The sequence below is a fragment of the Candoia aspera genome, chromosome 6, assembly GCF_035149785.1.
Source record: "Candoia aspera isolate rCanAsp1 chromosome 6, rCanAsp1.hap2, whole genome shotgun sequence".
Lineage (NCBI taxonomy): Eukaryota > Metazoa > Chordata > Lepidosauria > Squamata > Boidae > Candoia > Candoia aspera.
The window spans coordinates 46,069,540-46,086,108 of NC_086158.1; the positions used below are offsets into that span (position 1 = coordinate 46,069,540).

General features: G+C 45.1%; 1 protein-coding gene across 2 annotated transcripts in view; it reads left to right on the forward strand.

Annotated features, from left to right (window-relative positions):
• Positions 1 to 283: 283 nt before the first annotated feature.
• Positions 284 to 16,569, forward strand: part of HPSE2 (heparanase 2 (inactive)) — a 200,884-nt gene continuing 184,598 nt past the window's right edge. For both annotated transcript variants that reach the window (XM_063306989.1, XM_063306990.1), the window contains exons 1-2: positions 284 to 627; positions 1,607 to 1,764. In XM_063306989.1, the coding sequence (XP_063163059.1) occupies positions 368 to 627; positions 1,607 to 1,764 (418 nt within the window). In that variant the 5' untranslated portion in view covers positions 284 to 367. The remainder of the gene's footprint in view (positions 628 to 1,606; positions 1,765 to 16,569) is intronic.

Below are 16,569 nucleotides of genomic sequence, written 5' to 3' on the forward strand. Positions count from 1 at the left end.
TGGCAAAACACGCTCCCTGCCTGCAGCCACCGTACTTTAGGGAACCAGCCAGGGCCCTTGGGGATCCCGGGCCGAGAGAGTTAAGCCAGGAGCGATTCCCTTTTACCTTTGGAAACGCGAAAATGTCCGCAGGCGGCGACTCTTCTAGGGGCGGCGCTGGCGAACAAGGCGTCTTGGCACCGGCCCCGGGGAAGGCTGGTCAGGGGCGTGAGCTCCCCTCTTCCACCAGCACCAAAACATTGGGGGGGGGAGGAGGGGGAGGGAAAAAAGGCAGCGCGCCCCCACGCTTTGCACTCCGGACAATTAGCTGCCCGTGACTGGCTGTGCCCGGCGCGGGACTTAATTGGGGAGCCCCCCTCGGCCCAGCATGCTCTGCCCCGGCTCTGGCCCTCCTGGCTTCTTGGCCCTTTTGGCCCCTGGACTGGCGCTGTTGGCTCACCTCTCTCTCCCCTCTCAGGCCGGGGTGAAGCGTCTTCCCGCCCGAACCAGCCCGCAGGGCACCCCGGGCAGGACGCTCATCCTCCTGGACGTGAGTACCAGGAGCTCCCTTCGAGTCACCAGCGAGAACTTCCTCTCGTTGCAACTGGATCCCTCAATCCTCCACGACGGCTGGCTGGACTTCCTCAGGTAAGGGGCGGCTTCTCGGTTTCTCTCCCCACCCCGCGTTTTCTATAGTTCTTCCAGCCCTCATGGCCCCCACTGCGGTTAGACCCGTGCGCCCTCCGGGCTCCCACGGCCCGCAGAGCCGCGGCGAAGAGGCCGGGCCATGGTTCCTATTAAGATGCACATGTTTGTAATGGAGAAAGCATCTCGGAAACGTATCGCTGTTCTGAAAAATCTCGCTGCTTGTCTTTTCCCCCGCCCCTCTCCGGAGGTTTGCTCGGGTGGATTTCATCCCTAGAGGTCTGCAGGGGGTCTCAAGCTGCCTCCTGTCGGGGCGCCCCCAGGGCAGTCACCCAGGGCCCAGCCTTCCCGTCTCCTTTGGCGATTTTCGTCCAGGAGGAGAAAATAGGAGAGGAGCCGCCGGCGATGCCACGAGTGGCAATGAAGAGGGAACGGCTAGAAAATCTGCCCACCTTAGGCGGCAAAAGAAACGCGGGTCCTTCTGCTTCGCTGGTCGGGACAGAACGGGCTTCCCCACCAACAGCCAATCGCTGCGCCGCCTGTTGTCCCAAGCACGTGGGGGGTGGAAGCAGAGAAAGGGACCTCCACGGAGTCCGAGGGGATGGCAAGGGCAACGCCAGCTCAGGCGGGGGAGCGCAAGTGCCCTCCCAGGGCAGGCGCCCGCTGCTTGTGCCTTTCCCGGTGTCCGCATGTGGCTGAGAACCGCCGCTGTCCCTGTGGAAATCTCTGGAGAAGGGATGCCTCGCTCTCCGGCGTTTTCCTTCAGCAGCTGGTGTGGGAATTCAAGTCAGCGTACTCTGCTTTTGGGGCCTCTCCCGGAGCTGCGCTGATAGCTTCCGGCCTGGCGAGCCGTTTCTTGACGGGCACCGGAGCCGCGATGGCGCCGCGCCCACCCTGGGTTTGGCTGGTCGGGCTGCCGCCACCGTCGTGCTGCCTCACTCCCTCCTTTTCGTCCTCGCTCACTCAGCCCCTTTCTGTGCAGCTCCCGGCGCTTGGTGACCTTGGCGCGTGGCCTGGCGCCCGCCTTTCTCCGCTTCGCGGGCAAAAGAACTGACTTTTTGCAGTTCCAGAACGTGAAGAACCCGGCCAAGAGCCGCGGTGGACCGGGACCTGACTACTACCTCAAGAACTACGAGGACGGTGAGCGTCAGGCCGCAGAGGCGAGAGCGGGAGCCGCGGGAAGAAATGACCTGGGGCGGGATTCTCGGAAAGTCCCTGACAGGAGCAAGCAAAAGAGGCGCCGGGGTCACTGGAGGCAGACACCCTAAGGGAGGCCTTCGGCAGCACCGCTCCCTCCCAAGGGATCAACTTTGGCAAGGGGGTAGTTCAGGGATAAAAGCTAATTCGTAGGAAAAGTGGACACTACTTTTTTAATGGAGCCTAGAAGGGGGACAAGGAGGTGGCCGATCCCCTAGTTGTCTGTCGGGGAACAATGAGCATAAAGTCTGAGACTTGTATATTAGCATCTCCTTCTTGGAACCAGTGACTGAGTTCATACCTGCTCACACAAAAGTGATGAAGGGGGAATAGGAAGCCTCTGTGCTTTTGCCACCAAACTACCCTAGGATTAGAGATCTAGTCCTCTGTATGAGCCTGTTGCCTCATGTGAGTGACATGGAAGATTCTCAATTATACACCTAAACTTCCAAGTGTAAGTCTCAGGGAGCTTGTCAGTAAGGGAAAGCTTGAGTACAACTGGAAATATAAAGATGTCTACTGCTGCTTTTGTCTGTGGAAGAAGCACAACATTGTGCTTCCAACATGTTGGAAATATCTGGGCTAGATAAAGATTAAGCGTGTACACAAAAAAGTTGTATTGGCAGGAGTTATTTGTATTTCTCGAGTTAGCTAAATCAGGCAAATAAGAAGGGAGTACTGTACTCAAAACTTATTTTGTAGAATCAGAGCCCAAACCCTAGGTCCAGAGATATGCAGGAGGAAGTTGAGAACCTGGATCTCCCCTTTTTCATCTAGTACTTACAGATATACTGGTTCAAATAAGAACTGTGAATGTTATAAACACATTTATTAATATATTTATTTTAATATTTATATTCCATTTCTCAAAGGGAAGCATTTTAATACAACATTAAATTCACTACAATTTAGTATGGTGGCCAATTATTTTTTTAAAGTTAGTTGCTATCATGGATTGACAATAAGGCTAACTGCTTATTTCTGCATTTGTTGTCAATAATTAGTTCAGGACAGTTAGTAAAGGCAAATGACAATTTGTACTTTTTATAGGCATGCAATTAAAGGGCAACTTGAAATGAAAAGAAAGAGTAACAAATGAGAATCACAATGCTAGGCTTTCTAGGCTCATTACCAATATTCCAATATATGTTAACTCCTCATTAGAACTTTCTCTAAGTACCTTTTATATTATATTAGATAATGTGATAAATGCATATTTAGCATTTCTTATCTACCAGAACATATTTGAGAGATTTAAAATATTTATGGATAAATGTATAAGGAATTTTTTGGGAGACATTAAAGATGTGGTGGTTGGGGGTGTGAATGCATGGGTATTTTGTATGCAGATGATGCCATGTTGAAGTGGCAAATCCAAATAATTGCAGTATGGATGAAGAGTATAGATCTGAAAATTAAGGTACAAAAACCAAGATAGTTCTGGCTGACAGAGAAAATAGAGTGAACAATTGCATACATAAATGGTGAGCAAACACATAAATCTCTATACCTTGTAAAATATTTACTAAAGATGGTAAAATTCATGGAGAAATATTAAGAGATGCAAATGTTGATAGTAAGGAAGCAGGTAGTATATGGTCTGTTGTGAAGAATGGCTGTTCATTGAAAGAGGTGAAAATAGTTGTGTATAAAAGCTTGCTTCTTCCCATTTATTACATGGCAGTCTCCAACATTGTCTGCCTTCTGGAAATAGCTGAAGACAGAGCTTTTCTGGATCTGATGCATGTGTTGTATCTGGGTTTTTGTTGCCTTATGTTTTTATATTGTTTGTTTTGTGAGCCACCAAGAGCCCCATGACTGAGGCAGAATATAAATTTGATTAATAAATAGGGCATGTCTGGAGACACATAGAAGTAATTTGAATACAGTAGAAGTGAGTTGCTTAAGTGTGTATGATAAAACACAAAGACATATGTTCAAGAATGAATAGCGCTAAAGTAAAGTGAGATTGAATACAAAATTGAGTGACCAACATGGAAGAACTATTTTGGGTGGTTTGGTCGTTTAGAGAGAATGAATGACAACTGAATCACAGAACAAACATATACCAGAAGAATGAATGGATGGAGAGGATGGGGATGATGAAAAAGTTTTGTTTGGATAGAGCTAGCAAGACCCTTAAAAAGAGAGAAAAGTTTAAAGAACAAAAGGTGGTATATGAATCAAGGTATGGATAGGGTGGAAACACGGCAGTTTCCAAGGATGAAAAGGCATGGAATAGTGAATGGCATTGGTGTAAAGTAGATTGATTTTATTTCCTATTCTTTTTTTAATCTCAAGCCTAATTTCCTTTGCTTACTATTTCTTATTCCTTTTCTATGCTTTACATAATGCTGATCGCCCCAAAACACAATAGTATGGTGGGTTTGTTTGTTGGGACAGTTTGTTATCATAGAAGTGAAAAATATGCCTTTCCAGGAAACAGTCTGTGACTTATTGAAAAGGTGACAGAGAAGAATGAAATAATGTCACATGGTGCAGTCTTTCAGTATGAAACATGAAAATGTGAATAGATGGAGGTCCTCTTGAGGCATCATTGATGCTGTGATTTGTGTACTAAAAACTCCACACTTTTATTCTCCTGCTTGGATCATAATATGCTGTAATCCATCAGTTTTTTTTATCTATTCCCCAAAACATACTGTTAGAGTGTGTTAGGGAAAGGAAATGTATGGAAGTCCCAGTGTACTTGACAGTGGTGGCACCAGAAGAAAAAATATTAGTGAAAATATACATTTGGCAATGGTAGAGACACTGTTATATGTGTTGCCACTTTTCTGAAAGTGAGATGGTAGTATTTTTGTACGTACTGTTATAATAAAGGCAGAAGCTTCCCATTGAAAACTTGTCTGAAAGGAAAAATGCTTCAGACTGTAGCCTAGTTTATTTCCTGTTTTGTGCTTTGTTACATGTTGTACCTAGAATGTACCCACAAGGATTCACCAGTGGAGATGAGGTGGAATTGAATGCTTATTTTGGGAGGCACTCAGTCTGCCCACTTCTCCATCTGCTGCCACCTATGCTACTTGAAGGCCGCCATTTATATCAGACGACCCTTGGGCTTTTCTTTTTCTGGTGGCAGAATTGATAAGCATCACTTCTTGTACTACCCCCTTCTTATACTGTTGTTGAAGCTTTCCAGAGAGTGAAAAATGCTGCTTTGGCTACTACCAAACAATAATTTATTTAAGGACTTTATATTATATCACTTGTCTTCATGAAGAGCCTACAAATATAACAGAAACTGAGAGCCTTTCATCTAAAACTGAAAACTGCATCCATTCCTGTTCATGTTGTCATTTGGAACTGGAATAGTTTGTAGTTAAATCAGCAATAAAATAGTGTTACTGATCCATCCAGACTTCCCTCATTTTTTTCTTTCTTTCTTTCTTTCTTTCTTTCTTTCTTTCTTTCTTTCTTTCTTTCTTTCTTTCTTTCTTTCTTTCTTTCTTCCATATACTGGGGCAGTTGCCTTTTCTTTCTAATGATTGAAGAAATCAACTTTCTAAAGTCATCTTCTCTGTTCCAGAGATGATACATGGCTTGATAGGACAGTCCAGCAATTTACTGTAATAAACTAATCTGTTTCCCTCCTAACTCCACCCCCCCCATCTATTAGCATCTGTTTGGAGTCAAGACATCACAGCTTTTAAAACTGAAATAAACTGTGCTAAAGAAGTAGATCTGAAAGGATTTTCCACGAATCCCTAATCATCCTAGTTATGTTTCCCTTCATTAGAAGCAGCTTTTGGAGCAAACTATATCTGCTACTTTTCTTACCATTCAATTCTTTGTTTATTTATTCGTTTTCTATCCACAGCTGAGCTGAAATTCCCCTCCATATGAAGCTGAATTACTCCTCCCAATACAAAAATAATAATCTTGGATTTTGACAGAAAAATCAGATAAGACTGTCACATACATTTCTCAATGTTGCAGGCACGTATTTAGGAATCATTCCCACAGTATATACTTGTACTTATATCCATAGGATTGGATTGCAAAATTTAAATGACTGCTCCAATTTTATTTTTTTGATTCTAAATCCATGATTATGCACCTCCTAAGTACCACTGTCAATTGAACATATTTTAAAGCAATGTACTTTAATACACCCAATGTATTTAGGGTGTGGATTTTCTTACAGGATTTATTATTTTCATAATAAATTAAGTAGCAAAGTATGAGCCGCTTGCATTAATCCCAGTGAAATACATTCAGAATTAATTCTGGCTGCAATACTGTAATATTTACTTGCATTCATTGTTATGTCAGTAACTACCATCTTTTAAAAAAAGCAATCAAGTTACAAGTCTTATTCCTTGACGGCCTTCTGACAGTCTTGTATCCTAGATTAATAGGGCCCCACTTAATCAGTCTGGTACTTCTGCTCCATGATAAATATTGGTAGATCTTCTGATATGTTCCCAGATTCACTCCAATTAATGTCCAGAAGAGTGGGCCTAGCTTATGAAACATGTAAATAATTGTTTCATCAAGCCACATAGTGTTTTCTCCTAAATGTTAAAAAGCCTTCATAATAACAATTCTCATAATCCAAAATTGTATTATTATTCACACGTTATAGAGGAACTGGATGGAAGACAGGACTGGGATATATAAACCCATGACTAAGATTTTACTGATAAACTGAAGACTTTTGAACTTACATTCTTGTACTCTGGAAGGCTATGGAACATTACTGTAGTTTTCACTGTATAAAATCATTTACTTACTCTGGTATGTTAATGCAGACAGTATACTCTTCTAGATAAAGTTGTAAGAGGTGATCTCCAAGTTTTAAATACTCATCTGAAAGCTATATTCCTATGCATCTTTTCATGGGAGTAAACTTGTTTGAGCATAGTGGGAATTACTGTTGAATAAATATGTGCAGGATACTTGTTGGAACGTACAATACATTAAAGAATAACTTAATGCACATTTAGTGATCTTAGTAAATGCAAAATTTTATCCTTAGAAACTTAGCATGAATATCCAAATTTATATAATCATTACTTCATATATTTTAAATTGAGCATCTTTTAAAGAGTTGCTGTGTGCCAGCATGGGTGGTTTTATGAATTTCATCTTCAGGGTAAACAATGTGATGTATGATTAGAGACAAGCAAATTAAGAATATGAGCTCAATTTCAAAAGAAAAGTAAGATATAGACACACAAACATACCCATCTTCCAGCCTTTCTTCGGCTACCTGATCTAGGAGGCTGTTTGATTTTTTAAAAGCCATTACCAGGGAAACCAATTAATCCCAGACAGACCCCACTGAGTAAGTTGACAAAAGAGAAGGTACCTTATTTTGTTATTTATTTGCTTACTAAGTATAACTTATGCCATTTCAGTCCGACTGACTCTAAGTGGTTTATGGAAATTTTATCTGCTTTGTCAATTCCAAACTTCTCATGCATACCTCAGTTCTATTTCTTTTTCCATTGCAGAAGTTATTTTTGATGTTGATATCTCGGTCAGCAAGGGTAGTACAGCCTGAGATTCTCACTGCATGTACCCTCTCTATTTCACCTGATAAAAAAACATGCCACTTTCTCCACACGGATTTCTGTCTGCTCTATCCCTCTTTTTCTTCCCCACTGCAACTTGCTTTGTTGAAGCTGTTGTGGTTTAAAAGATGAAGGAAAAACTTTCTCTGTAGCATAAAACTTCTTGGACCAAGAGCTGATGTTGATTCATACTAAAGATTCACAGAAATAAATATTCATTCAGCCCAAAAGTCAATATTTCAACAAGTTATGGTAGAGAACTTACACTAACTAAATGTCTTCACCCAAATTTCTTTGCTGTTGAGTGAATGTGGCCTTTTGTTTCTTCATTTTTCCTCATGGCAATAAAGTTGAAATGTAGCAGTCCTTTAAAATGAAGTTTCTCCTAGAAGTTGTAACCACAGGTCTTAACTTTTCATCACTTAAATGTGGAACAGAACCTTAGCAAATGGGGGGAGGAGGGAGGGGACACATGTGGTGTGTATCAGGAATCAGTGTAAATCAGAAAGGTGTGGTAGGGGGATTTCCTGCCTACAGGCCAAGCTTTCTTGCTGTCTCTCCTGTACAGGCACCAAGAGTTACAAGCAGGATTTTCCATAGTCACAGAGATTTGATAATTTTGGAAAAAAACAAGGAGTCTTATAACAAATTGATTTATAGGCATGAACTCTATCAGAAGCATGTAATAATGAAATGTAGATCAATATCTATACTTAGTCTAATATTTAGACTGCATTCTGTCAGCATGGATATATTTTTGGCTGTTTCCTCTTCCCACAAATGGATAGACAAGTGCAGGAAGGATAATACACTGCAATATTGTACCATTCTGTTGCCTGACTACTATTGCAAATTCTACTTACTTTCTTGTTAAAGTATGAAGAGGAAATCTGTGCACATTATGCTGGGTGTTAATTTGTTAATCAGCTTTCTCCTGGAGATGGTAAACTAGTAAGCTCAGCATCTCCAATATCAAGAGTCAGGTGAAATAATAAATTATAACATTTCTCTAGAAGCTAGAAGATCTTTGTTTATGTGAGTTCACCAAATTTTAAGCATAATATTGGATGAAAATGTACCTTAATTATTTTGTTATTCTTTCTCTACTGCTAGCTTGCCTGAAGTATTGCAATCTCTCTGCTTGCTTTTTACTTGTTTGTGCAGACGTCTTGCTACTCTTTAGGTAAGACATTGGTCTGAATTCTCAGACTGTACAAAACGTAGAGAATTCAATCCTGTATACTAGAGTATCAGAAGTGCAGATTTTATGGCTGCTTATAATCCACCTTCTGTGTACTCATTTCCTATTTTATGAACAGTTGATCCCTTTATAAAAATATCTTCCTTTATAATAAAAAAAGTATACAAGGAATATATGTAGTAGTAACATTTCTTCTTGAAGAATTCTGGATTTTTAATACATACTGCCACAAATCCATTAAGTAGAGAAGCTTTAGGTCACATAACATGTTACCTAGATAGCTTATTAACATAATAAATTTAAAAATGAATAAGCATGATAAGAGGCAGGCAAAAAAATTAAGCACATAATAGGTCAATATGTATCACAAATATTGAGAAAACCTGATTAAAATACACAGTACGAAACCACATTAAAAAGGGAAAGCAGGGAAAGGAGCTCCACTGAGCTAAAGCAAAACTATAACGTTTAAAAAATCTGGGAAAATAAAATTTAAAAGCCTCCTGCAGAAATAACTTTATTGGTGTTTTAGCTGGGGGATTGCTACTGAGAAATTCCCTTTACTAACTGTAACCCAGAGTATCTCATTTGGCATGGACACTCGTAGAAAGATTTCACATTATGACTGCAGGAATCTGGTAGAAATGTGTAGAAATAGAAGATTCTTCAGTTCTTGAGACTGCAAAGTATGAAAGATATTACAAGTCATCCCAGTACTTTAAATCAAGTCTCTAAAGATTTTAATTTGAATTGGAAGTCAGTGGAGATACTAAAGTATTAGTATTAATATTTATTATTTTATTTTATTTATATCCCACCTTTATTATTTTTATCAATAACTCAAGGTGGCAAACATACTCCCTCCTCCTCCTATTTTTCCTACAACAACAACCATGTGAGATGAGCCAGGCTGAGAATGATTGGCCCAAGGTCACCCAGCCAGCTTTCATGCCTAAGGTGGGACTGTATTTTGTACCAACAGATATTTAATACCATTTGTAAAGGCAGCCCCACGTACAACGCATTGCAGAATCCCAAATAGGAGTTATTTGGGCATAGATAATTGAAGGTAATATCTTCTTAGTAGGGCTATAGCTGGCATACCAGCTGTAATGGTTGCCTAATCCCAAATACTCAGTCTCACAAGCTCGTGCTTAAAGATAACTGATTTATTAAAGGAATAGTATGCAAATACAGAGAAAGCTGAGAATGAGCAAAAGCGCGCCAAATACAAACTTAAAAGCCTTGCCTGCAAGCCAGTCCCGCCCCAAGCACCCGTCAGTACGCACCCCCTCCCAGGTGCTAGAAACCGTTACACACGCCTGGGAAAGTAACCTTGAACAGGATCGCAAACCCAAACATACATTCCAAAGCTCCAAAACAAAGGAGGGCACAGGAATGGAAAAACCCTGAACGAGCGAAGCGAATGGACACGGAAAATGACTTGACACGTGAAACGTTACAATGTTAACAGAACATTGAAATGGGAAACATGACATATCGCCCCCCCTCAAAACAATGCTAAGGAGCGGGTTTGTCAGGGTAGGCAGAGTGAAAGCGTGTGAGCAGACGAGGCGAGTGCACATCGGGGGCAGCAACCCATTCAGGATGAGGAAAATGTTTCCAGCGAACGAGGTACTGCAGAGTGGAACGCTGGCGACGAGAGTCCAGGATGTCCGAAACCTCGAAGTGTTGTTGGTTATCAATCATGAGAGGAGGTGGTGGAACCGGTTGGGGATGCCAGCGGTCCGACGGCAGGTAGGGCTTGAGCAAACTGCAATGGAAAACAGGATGTAAACGTTTGAGGTTGTGGGGCAAATCGAGTTTAAAAGTAACAGGGTTAATTTGTGCCACAATAGCAAAAGGACCCACAAACTTAGGGCCAAGCTTCTTTGAAGGTTGTGGTGACTTGATGAATTTGGTTGACAAATAGATTTTATCCCCTACAGCGAAGGCAGGTTTAGGGGAGCGTTTAGCATTAGCATGTCGTTTGTAAGTGGTTTGGGCATGGAGAAGAGCTTGCTGAATGTTTAGCCACGAGTCTTTGAGAGAGTCAGCCCAGTCAGTGAGTGAGGCTGGTAGGGGCTGCGGGTGCGGGAGTTCCGGGATTGGAACGAAGTCCCGGCCGAAGACAGCCTTAAAGAGAACTTGGCCAGTGCTCTGATGTACGGCATTGTTATAAGCGACTTCAGCAAAAGGGAGTAGGTCGACCCAGTTGTCCTGTTGGTAATTGACAAAAGCACGCAGATATTGTTCAAGAGTAGAATTAACCGCCTCTGTAGAGCCGTCTGTCTCCGGATGCCAGGCGGTGGAGAGGGCTTGCTTGGTGCCCAGGAGTTTCAAAAAAGCCCGCCAAAATTGTGACGTAAATTGTGTGCCCCTGTCACTCACCAAACGGGCGGGGATACCATGAAGGCGGTACACGTGAACGAGGAAGAGGCGTGCCAGCTGTTGCGCGGTGGGGATAGAAACGCATGGAATGAAATGGGCTTGCTTTGAAAAAAAATATTTGACCACCCAAATGACGGTTTTTCGTTGACTGGGGGGTAGGTCAACGATAAAGTCCATGGAGATGTCCTGCCAGGGGACGGATGGGGTGGCAACGGGTTGAAGGAGACCTTGAGGCTTGCCTGTTTTGCGCTTTGTAGCCGCACAAACAGGGCATGCGGTAACATAGGCTTTAAGGTCTTTAAGCAACGTTGGCCACCAGAATTGCCGCCGAACTAGGTGGAGTGTTTTTAGATATCCGAAATGTCCAGCCAGCTTGTCATCGTGGCAGCGCTGGAGGATTGCCTTTCGCAAAGCGTCAGGCACATAGCGACGATCGTTGCGCCAGGCAAAACCATCAGTGAAAGTTACAATGTTTTGATTTGTTTGTAACCAAGTATTTTTAAGGTGGAGTAGCAACTGTTGTTGCAAATCTGATGGAATTGGCAAGCGCGGTGAGCGGCTGGGAGGCGGGGCGGCTGGAGGCTGCGTTTGATGCGCTCGCGCCTGACTGCGCGTCACCGCTGCCAAACTCAATTGCTTTTCGGTCCAGACCGTACCTTGGACTGTTGGCCCTGGGCCAGCATCTTGGGGTCGGCGGGAGAGCGCATCAGCTAAAAAGTTTTTCTTGCCTGGTATGAATTTAAGGGTGAAGTCAAAACGGCTGAAAAACTCAGCCCAGCGAAGTTGTTTGGGGCTGAGTTTACGACTGGTGCTTAGTGCCTCCAGGTTCTTATGGTCAGTCCAGACTTCAAAAGGGTTTGAAGCCCCCTCTAATAAGTGGCGCCAAGTCTCTAAAGCAGTTTTTACAGCAAAAGCCTCTTTTTCCCAAACATGCCACCGTCTCTCTGTTTCGGTGAATTTGCGAGAGAGGTATGCACATGGTTTTAAGGTGCCAGACTGGTGTGACTGAAGTAGGAGTGCTCCAACGGAGAAATCAGAAGCATCCACTTGTACAACGAAAGGTTTGGTAGGGTCTGGATGCTGTAAAATTGGTTCGGTAGTGAAGATTTGTTTGAGCGCTTCGAACGCCTGTTGACAGGTCGGAGTCCATTTAAGGAGCGCTCCTGGGTTTTTTGAACGCCGCGTATCCCCCTGCGCTTTAGTTTTCAACAGTTCAGTAAGGGGGAGGGTGATCTCAGCAAAATTTTGGGCAAACGCCCGATAGAAATTGGCGAATCCAAGGAAACTTTGTAATTGTCGCCTGGTACGTGGAGGCTCCCATGCTACAATAGCTTCCACTTTGGCAGGGTCCATTTCAATGCCCTTAGCGGAAATTCTATATCCCAGATAATCAATTTGTGATTGATGGAAGGCACATTTGGACAGTTTAGCATACAACTCTGCTTTTCTCAATTTAGCAAGCACCTGACGCACCAAGTGAATATGTTCTGACATAGTTTCAGTATAAATCAATACATCATCCAAATACACCAGTACTCCCTTAAACAGGTGGTCATGCAAGACCTCATTGATAAGTTGCATAAAAACCCCAGGTGCCCCCAACAACCCAAAGGGTAAGACTTTGTATTGAAAAGCCCCGAGAGGACAGTTAAACGCTGTTTTCCACTCGTCCCCTTCCCTTATGCGAATGCGAAAATAGGCTTCTCTTAAATCCAGTTTTGAGAAGATTTTGCCTCTGGCCAGATGTGATAACATATCTTTGATCAGGGGCAAAGGATATTTATTTAATATTGCATTTATTCAATACTGCATTGAGCCCGCGAAAATCGGTACAAAGCCTCAATGAGCCATCCTTTTTTGGTCTAAAGAGGACAGCAGCCCCTACCGGGGAGTTAGCAGGCTCAATGAAACCCCTAGCCAGGTTTTTGTCAATGAACTCCCTTAGCGTAGCCAGCTCTTTGGGAGACATGGGGTAAATCTTTGGGTGAGGTAACTTTACATTAGGTAAGAATTCAATGGCACAGTCTGTTTTTCGGTGAGGTGGCAAGCGATCTGTTTCCTTTTCCCCAAACACATCAGCTAGATCCTGATATTGGCTGGGCAAGCCTTCTAGTGGTAAAAGAGTTTGTACTGTAGTGCTAGCCACCCGACCTCCCTCCATGTCCTCTAACAAGTCCTTTTCAGGTACTTTATAAAATCCATCAGCAAACGTTACTGTTCTATGTAACCAGTTGATAAAAGGGTTTTGTTGCACAAACCAAGGCATTCCCAGAATCACCAAAGGGCCCCCTACTGGAGCTACGACAAATGGCAATTTTTCCCAATGGGTGCCCATCTGTAAAGCCACCAGTCCAGTAGAGTGTGTGACTGCCTTTCCCCCTGCCATGGTCCCATCCAATTGCATGAAGATCATGGGCCGTGGCAGAGGGAACGTGGGCAGTTCTAGGGCAGCTACGACGTCAGGATGCATCAGCGAACGAGAACAACCTGAGTCCAGCATGGCCCAGACTTCGACAGTTTTAGTTCTAGAGCCCAATTTCACTTTGACAGTCATTGTAGGGAAGTTCCCACTCACCGAATTGTGGTCGCGCCTGGTTTCCTCCACCTGTCCAAGGGCACCGGTTTGTCAAATTGTAATTCCTCGTCCTCATCCCCGAATGGGAGGTCCGGAGGGTCGAGCTCAGCACAGGCAGCCTTCAGCTTGCACGGCAGGGAGGGCAATTTTCCCGGTGTTTTCCCGGGCCGCTCTTCTGGTCGGTGCCTCGGGCACGAAGTAGCGCGATGCCCCTCTTTTCCGCATCTTAAGCACTGCCCTCTCGCTAATCGCCGTTCCCTTTCTTCTTCCCAAGTTTTTGGCTTAGGGCGAGTCGAAAATCCAGCGGCACGAGCCCCCTTCGCGGCTCGGGTCTGTCTCATCTCCTTACTCTGGGCATACATTTGTAGGGCGCTTTCCACACTGCCTGCCAACTGTATCCAGCCATATAATGTTTTGGGATCGTCCCTGCCCAGAGCCCAACGGAAGATTTCCGTCTCCAGTCCTTGTTTGAACATCTCCACCAAAGTCGACTGGGACCAGTCTTCCACCTTCCCCGCCAGGGCTTTAAATTCTAAAGCGTAGTCTGCGACAGAGAGGGTCCCTTGGTAGAGTTTCCTCAGGGCGTTCTTCGCTCTCTCCTGGGCTAAGGGGTCTTCAAAGTGCTGCTTCAGCGCCCACAAAAACTCATCAAAGTCCTCTAACTCGGTGGCTTCAGCTTGGCACAGTGTTACGTACCAGTCAGCTGCCCTCCCCTTCAGCTTATTGGCAATGAAATTAATCTTGCCTTGTTCAGAGCGGAAATTTCGGCCCCAATCTTCCATATAATGTCTAGCATTGGTAATGAAGAAGGAAAGGGTGGTAGGGTCCCCGTCAAACTTTACCCCAAAAGGTGGGAAGGTTCTTACCGGCTCCACCGGCTGTGGTGGCTCCGCGAACAACAGCGGGCGTCGAGCCGCCAGTGGTGGCCGATCTCGGGACGCCCTTGCCTCTCTTCCCCCCACGGTCCGGGGAGTTCGAATCTTGCTTCTTCCCCTGAATGACAGGGAACTCTGTCGGGGGGGGGGTAACAGCTGAGAGGGTTCCTCTTCCCAGTCTTCCTGTAGGGACCCCGAACTTTTAGTGGCATCTTTGATGAAGGTCACTATCATTTCCATCTTGTCCTCTATGGCTTTCATGCGGGCAGGAGTGACCAGCTCTTCTAGAGGTCTGTTGGTTACCACCACCCTCGGGGATAAGGGGATTTCGGGTTCCCAGGACGGCTGTGGAGATCCCCCCCCCTGTGCTGCTCCCACTTCGGGCTGGGGTTTGGAGTACACCCCCCGTGGCACCCTGCACCGCTGACAATAGCTCATCCAGTTGAGCATCTCGCCTCTCCTGACGTGCGGCTCTTTGCGCTCTCGAAGTTGGAGCTAGCAGAGTCTTCGTCGAGTCCGGCTCTTCTTCGCTCCCCTCACTCTCGCGAAGCGGAGGTTCGATCATCGCTAGCACTCCTCTCTACCCAACTTTGGATGGGGCTAGCGGAAAGTAATTAAATGATTCTCAGCTTTATGTAATGGTTGCCTAATCCCAAATACTCAGTCTCACAAGCTCGTGCTTAAAGATAACTGATTTATTAAAGGAATAGTATGCAAATACAGAGAAAGCTGAGAATGAGCAAAAGCGTGCCAAATACAAACTTAAAAGCCTTGCCTGCAAGCCAGTCCCGCCCCAAGCACCCATCAGTACGCACCCCCTCCCAGGTGCTAGAAACCGTTACACACGCCTGGGAAAGTAACCTTGAACAGGATCGCAAACCCAAACATACATTCCAAAGCTCCAAAACAAAGGAGGGCGCAGGAATGGAAAAACCCTGAACGAGCGAAGCGAATGGACACGGAAAATGACTTGATATGTGAAACGTTACAATGTTAACAGAACATTGAAATGGGAAACATGACACCAGCTGATAAATGATATTTTGAGTAATTGTGTTACTTGTGTATTTAGGAAAAGAGACAGGCAAGAACCTGCAGAACACCAACATGAACTTTTAAGAGGGTATAATATAAAAGGGGCTCACTTGCAGCTCAGGGAAAGTGGGAAGCAGCCTGCCTGCCTGTCATGTTCGCCGTTTCAATGTCTTTGATACATCGTAACGTTTCGCATGTCATTAGCAGGATGCGTGTTTCATCTTTCTCGGGAGGATGGGAGTACTTATCTTTTGGAATGTATTTGCATTATCTACTGCGCTCAAGGTTACTTTCCCAGGCTAGCAACTCTGACGATTGCTTGCACCTGTGCCGGGCGGGGCTGTTACGAGGGAGGCGGGATACGTTTGCACCAAGGGTTTAAGTTTGTATTTGGCGCGCTTTTGCTCATTCTCAGCTTTCTCTGTATTTGCCTTTAGTTCCTTAATAAATCAGATTTCATATAGCAGCCTCTTGTGAGTCTGAGTATTTGGGCTAGGGCAATCATTACATAAAGCTGAGAATCTAAGATCCCAACTCCGCTGGCCCCTGTCCAGGAAAAGACAAGTTGTCTAACCCTGTGAGGGAGAGCGCCAGCGATGACCGAACCCGACATCGTGATGATGGAAGAAGGGGAACCGGACTCGACCGTGAGGCGGCCCGACCGACCGTCCCAGGGGGGGGAGCTGTCAGCCATCCTAGAAGAGGCGAGCTCCGAGTCGGAGGGTGAAGCCGAGGGTCTGAAAACCGCCCCGGAGACTACCGTAAATTCTCCGGGCGAGCTGGTCACCTGGGATGAGACCCAAGGGGATGTCACGGTGGCAGGGGGCCCATCCTGGAGGCAGAGATACCCATTATCCCCCACCGTGGTGCAGGTGCAGCCAACGGAGGGCTCCCCCACCCCGGATCGTATCCGAGTACTGGAGTCAAAAATGGACTCGTTAGAAACTATACTGAAGCAGCTGAGCCTAGATGTGACCTCGTTGAGAGAAACCCGGGAAGGATCAAGCCAGCGGCATTCAACCCCTTCGTCCCATGGGCGGTCCCCGGAGCAACGGCGGCCGGCGCGGAGGCGCGAGGGGGACCAGTCGGTCCAGATGGAAATCGCAGCATCGCCGGCGCGGCCGCCCCCGG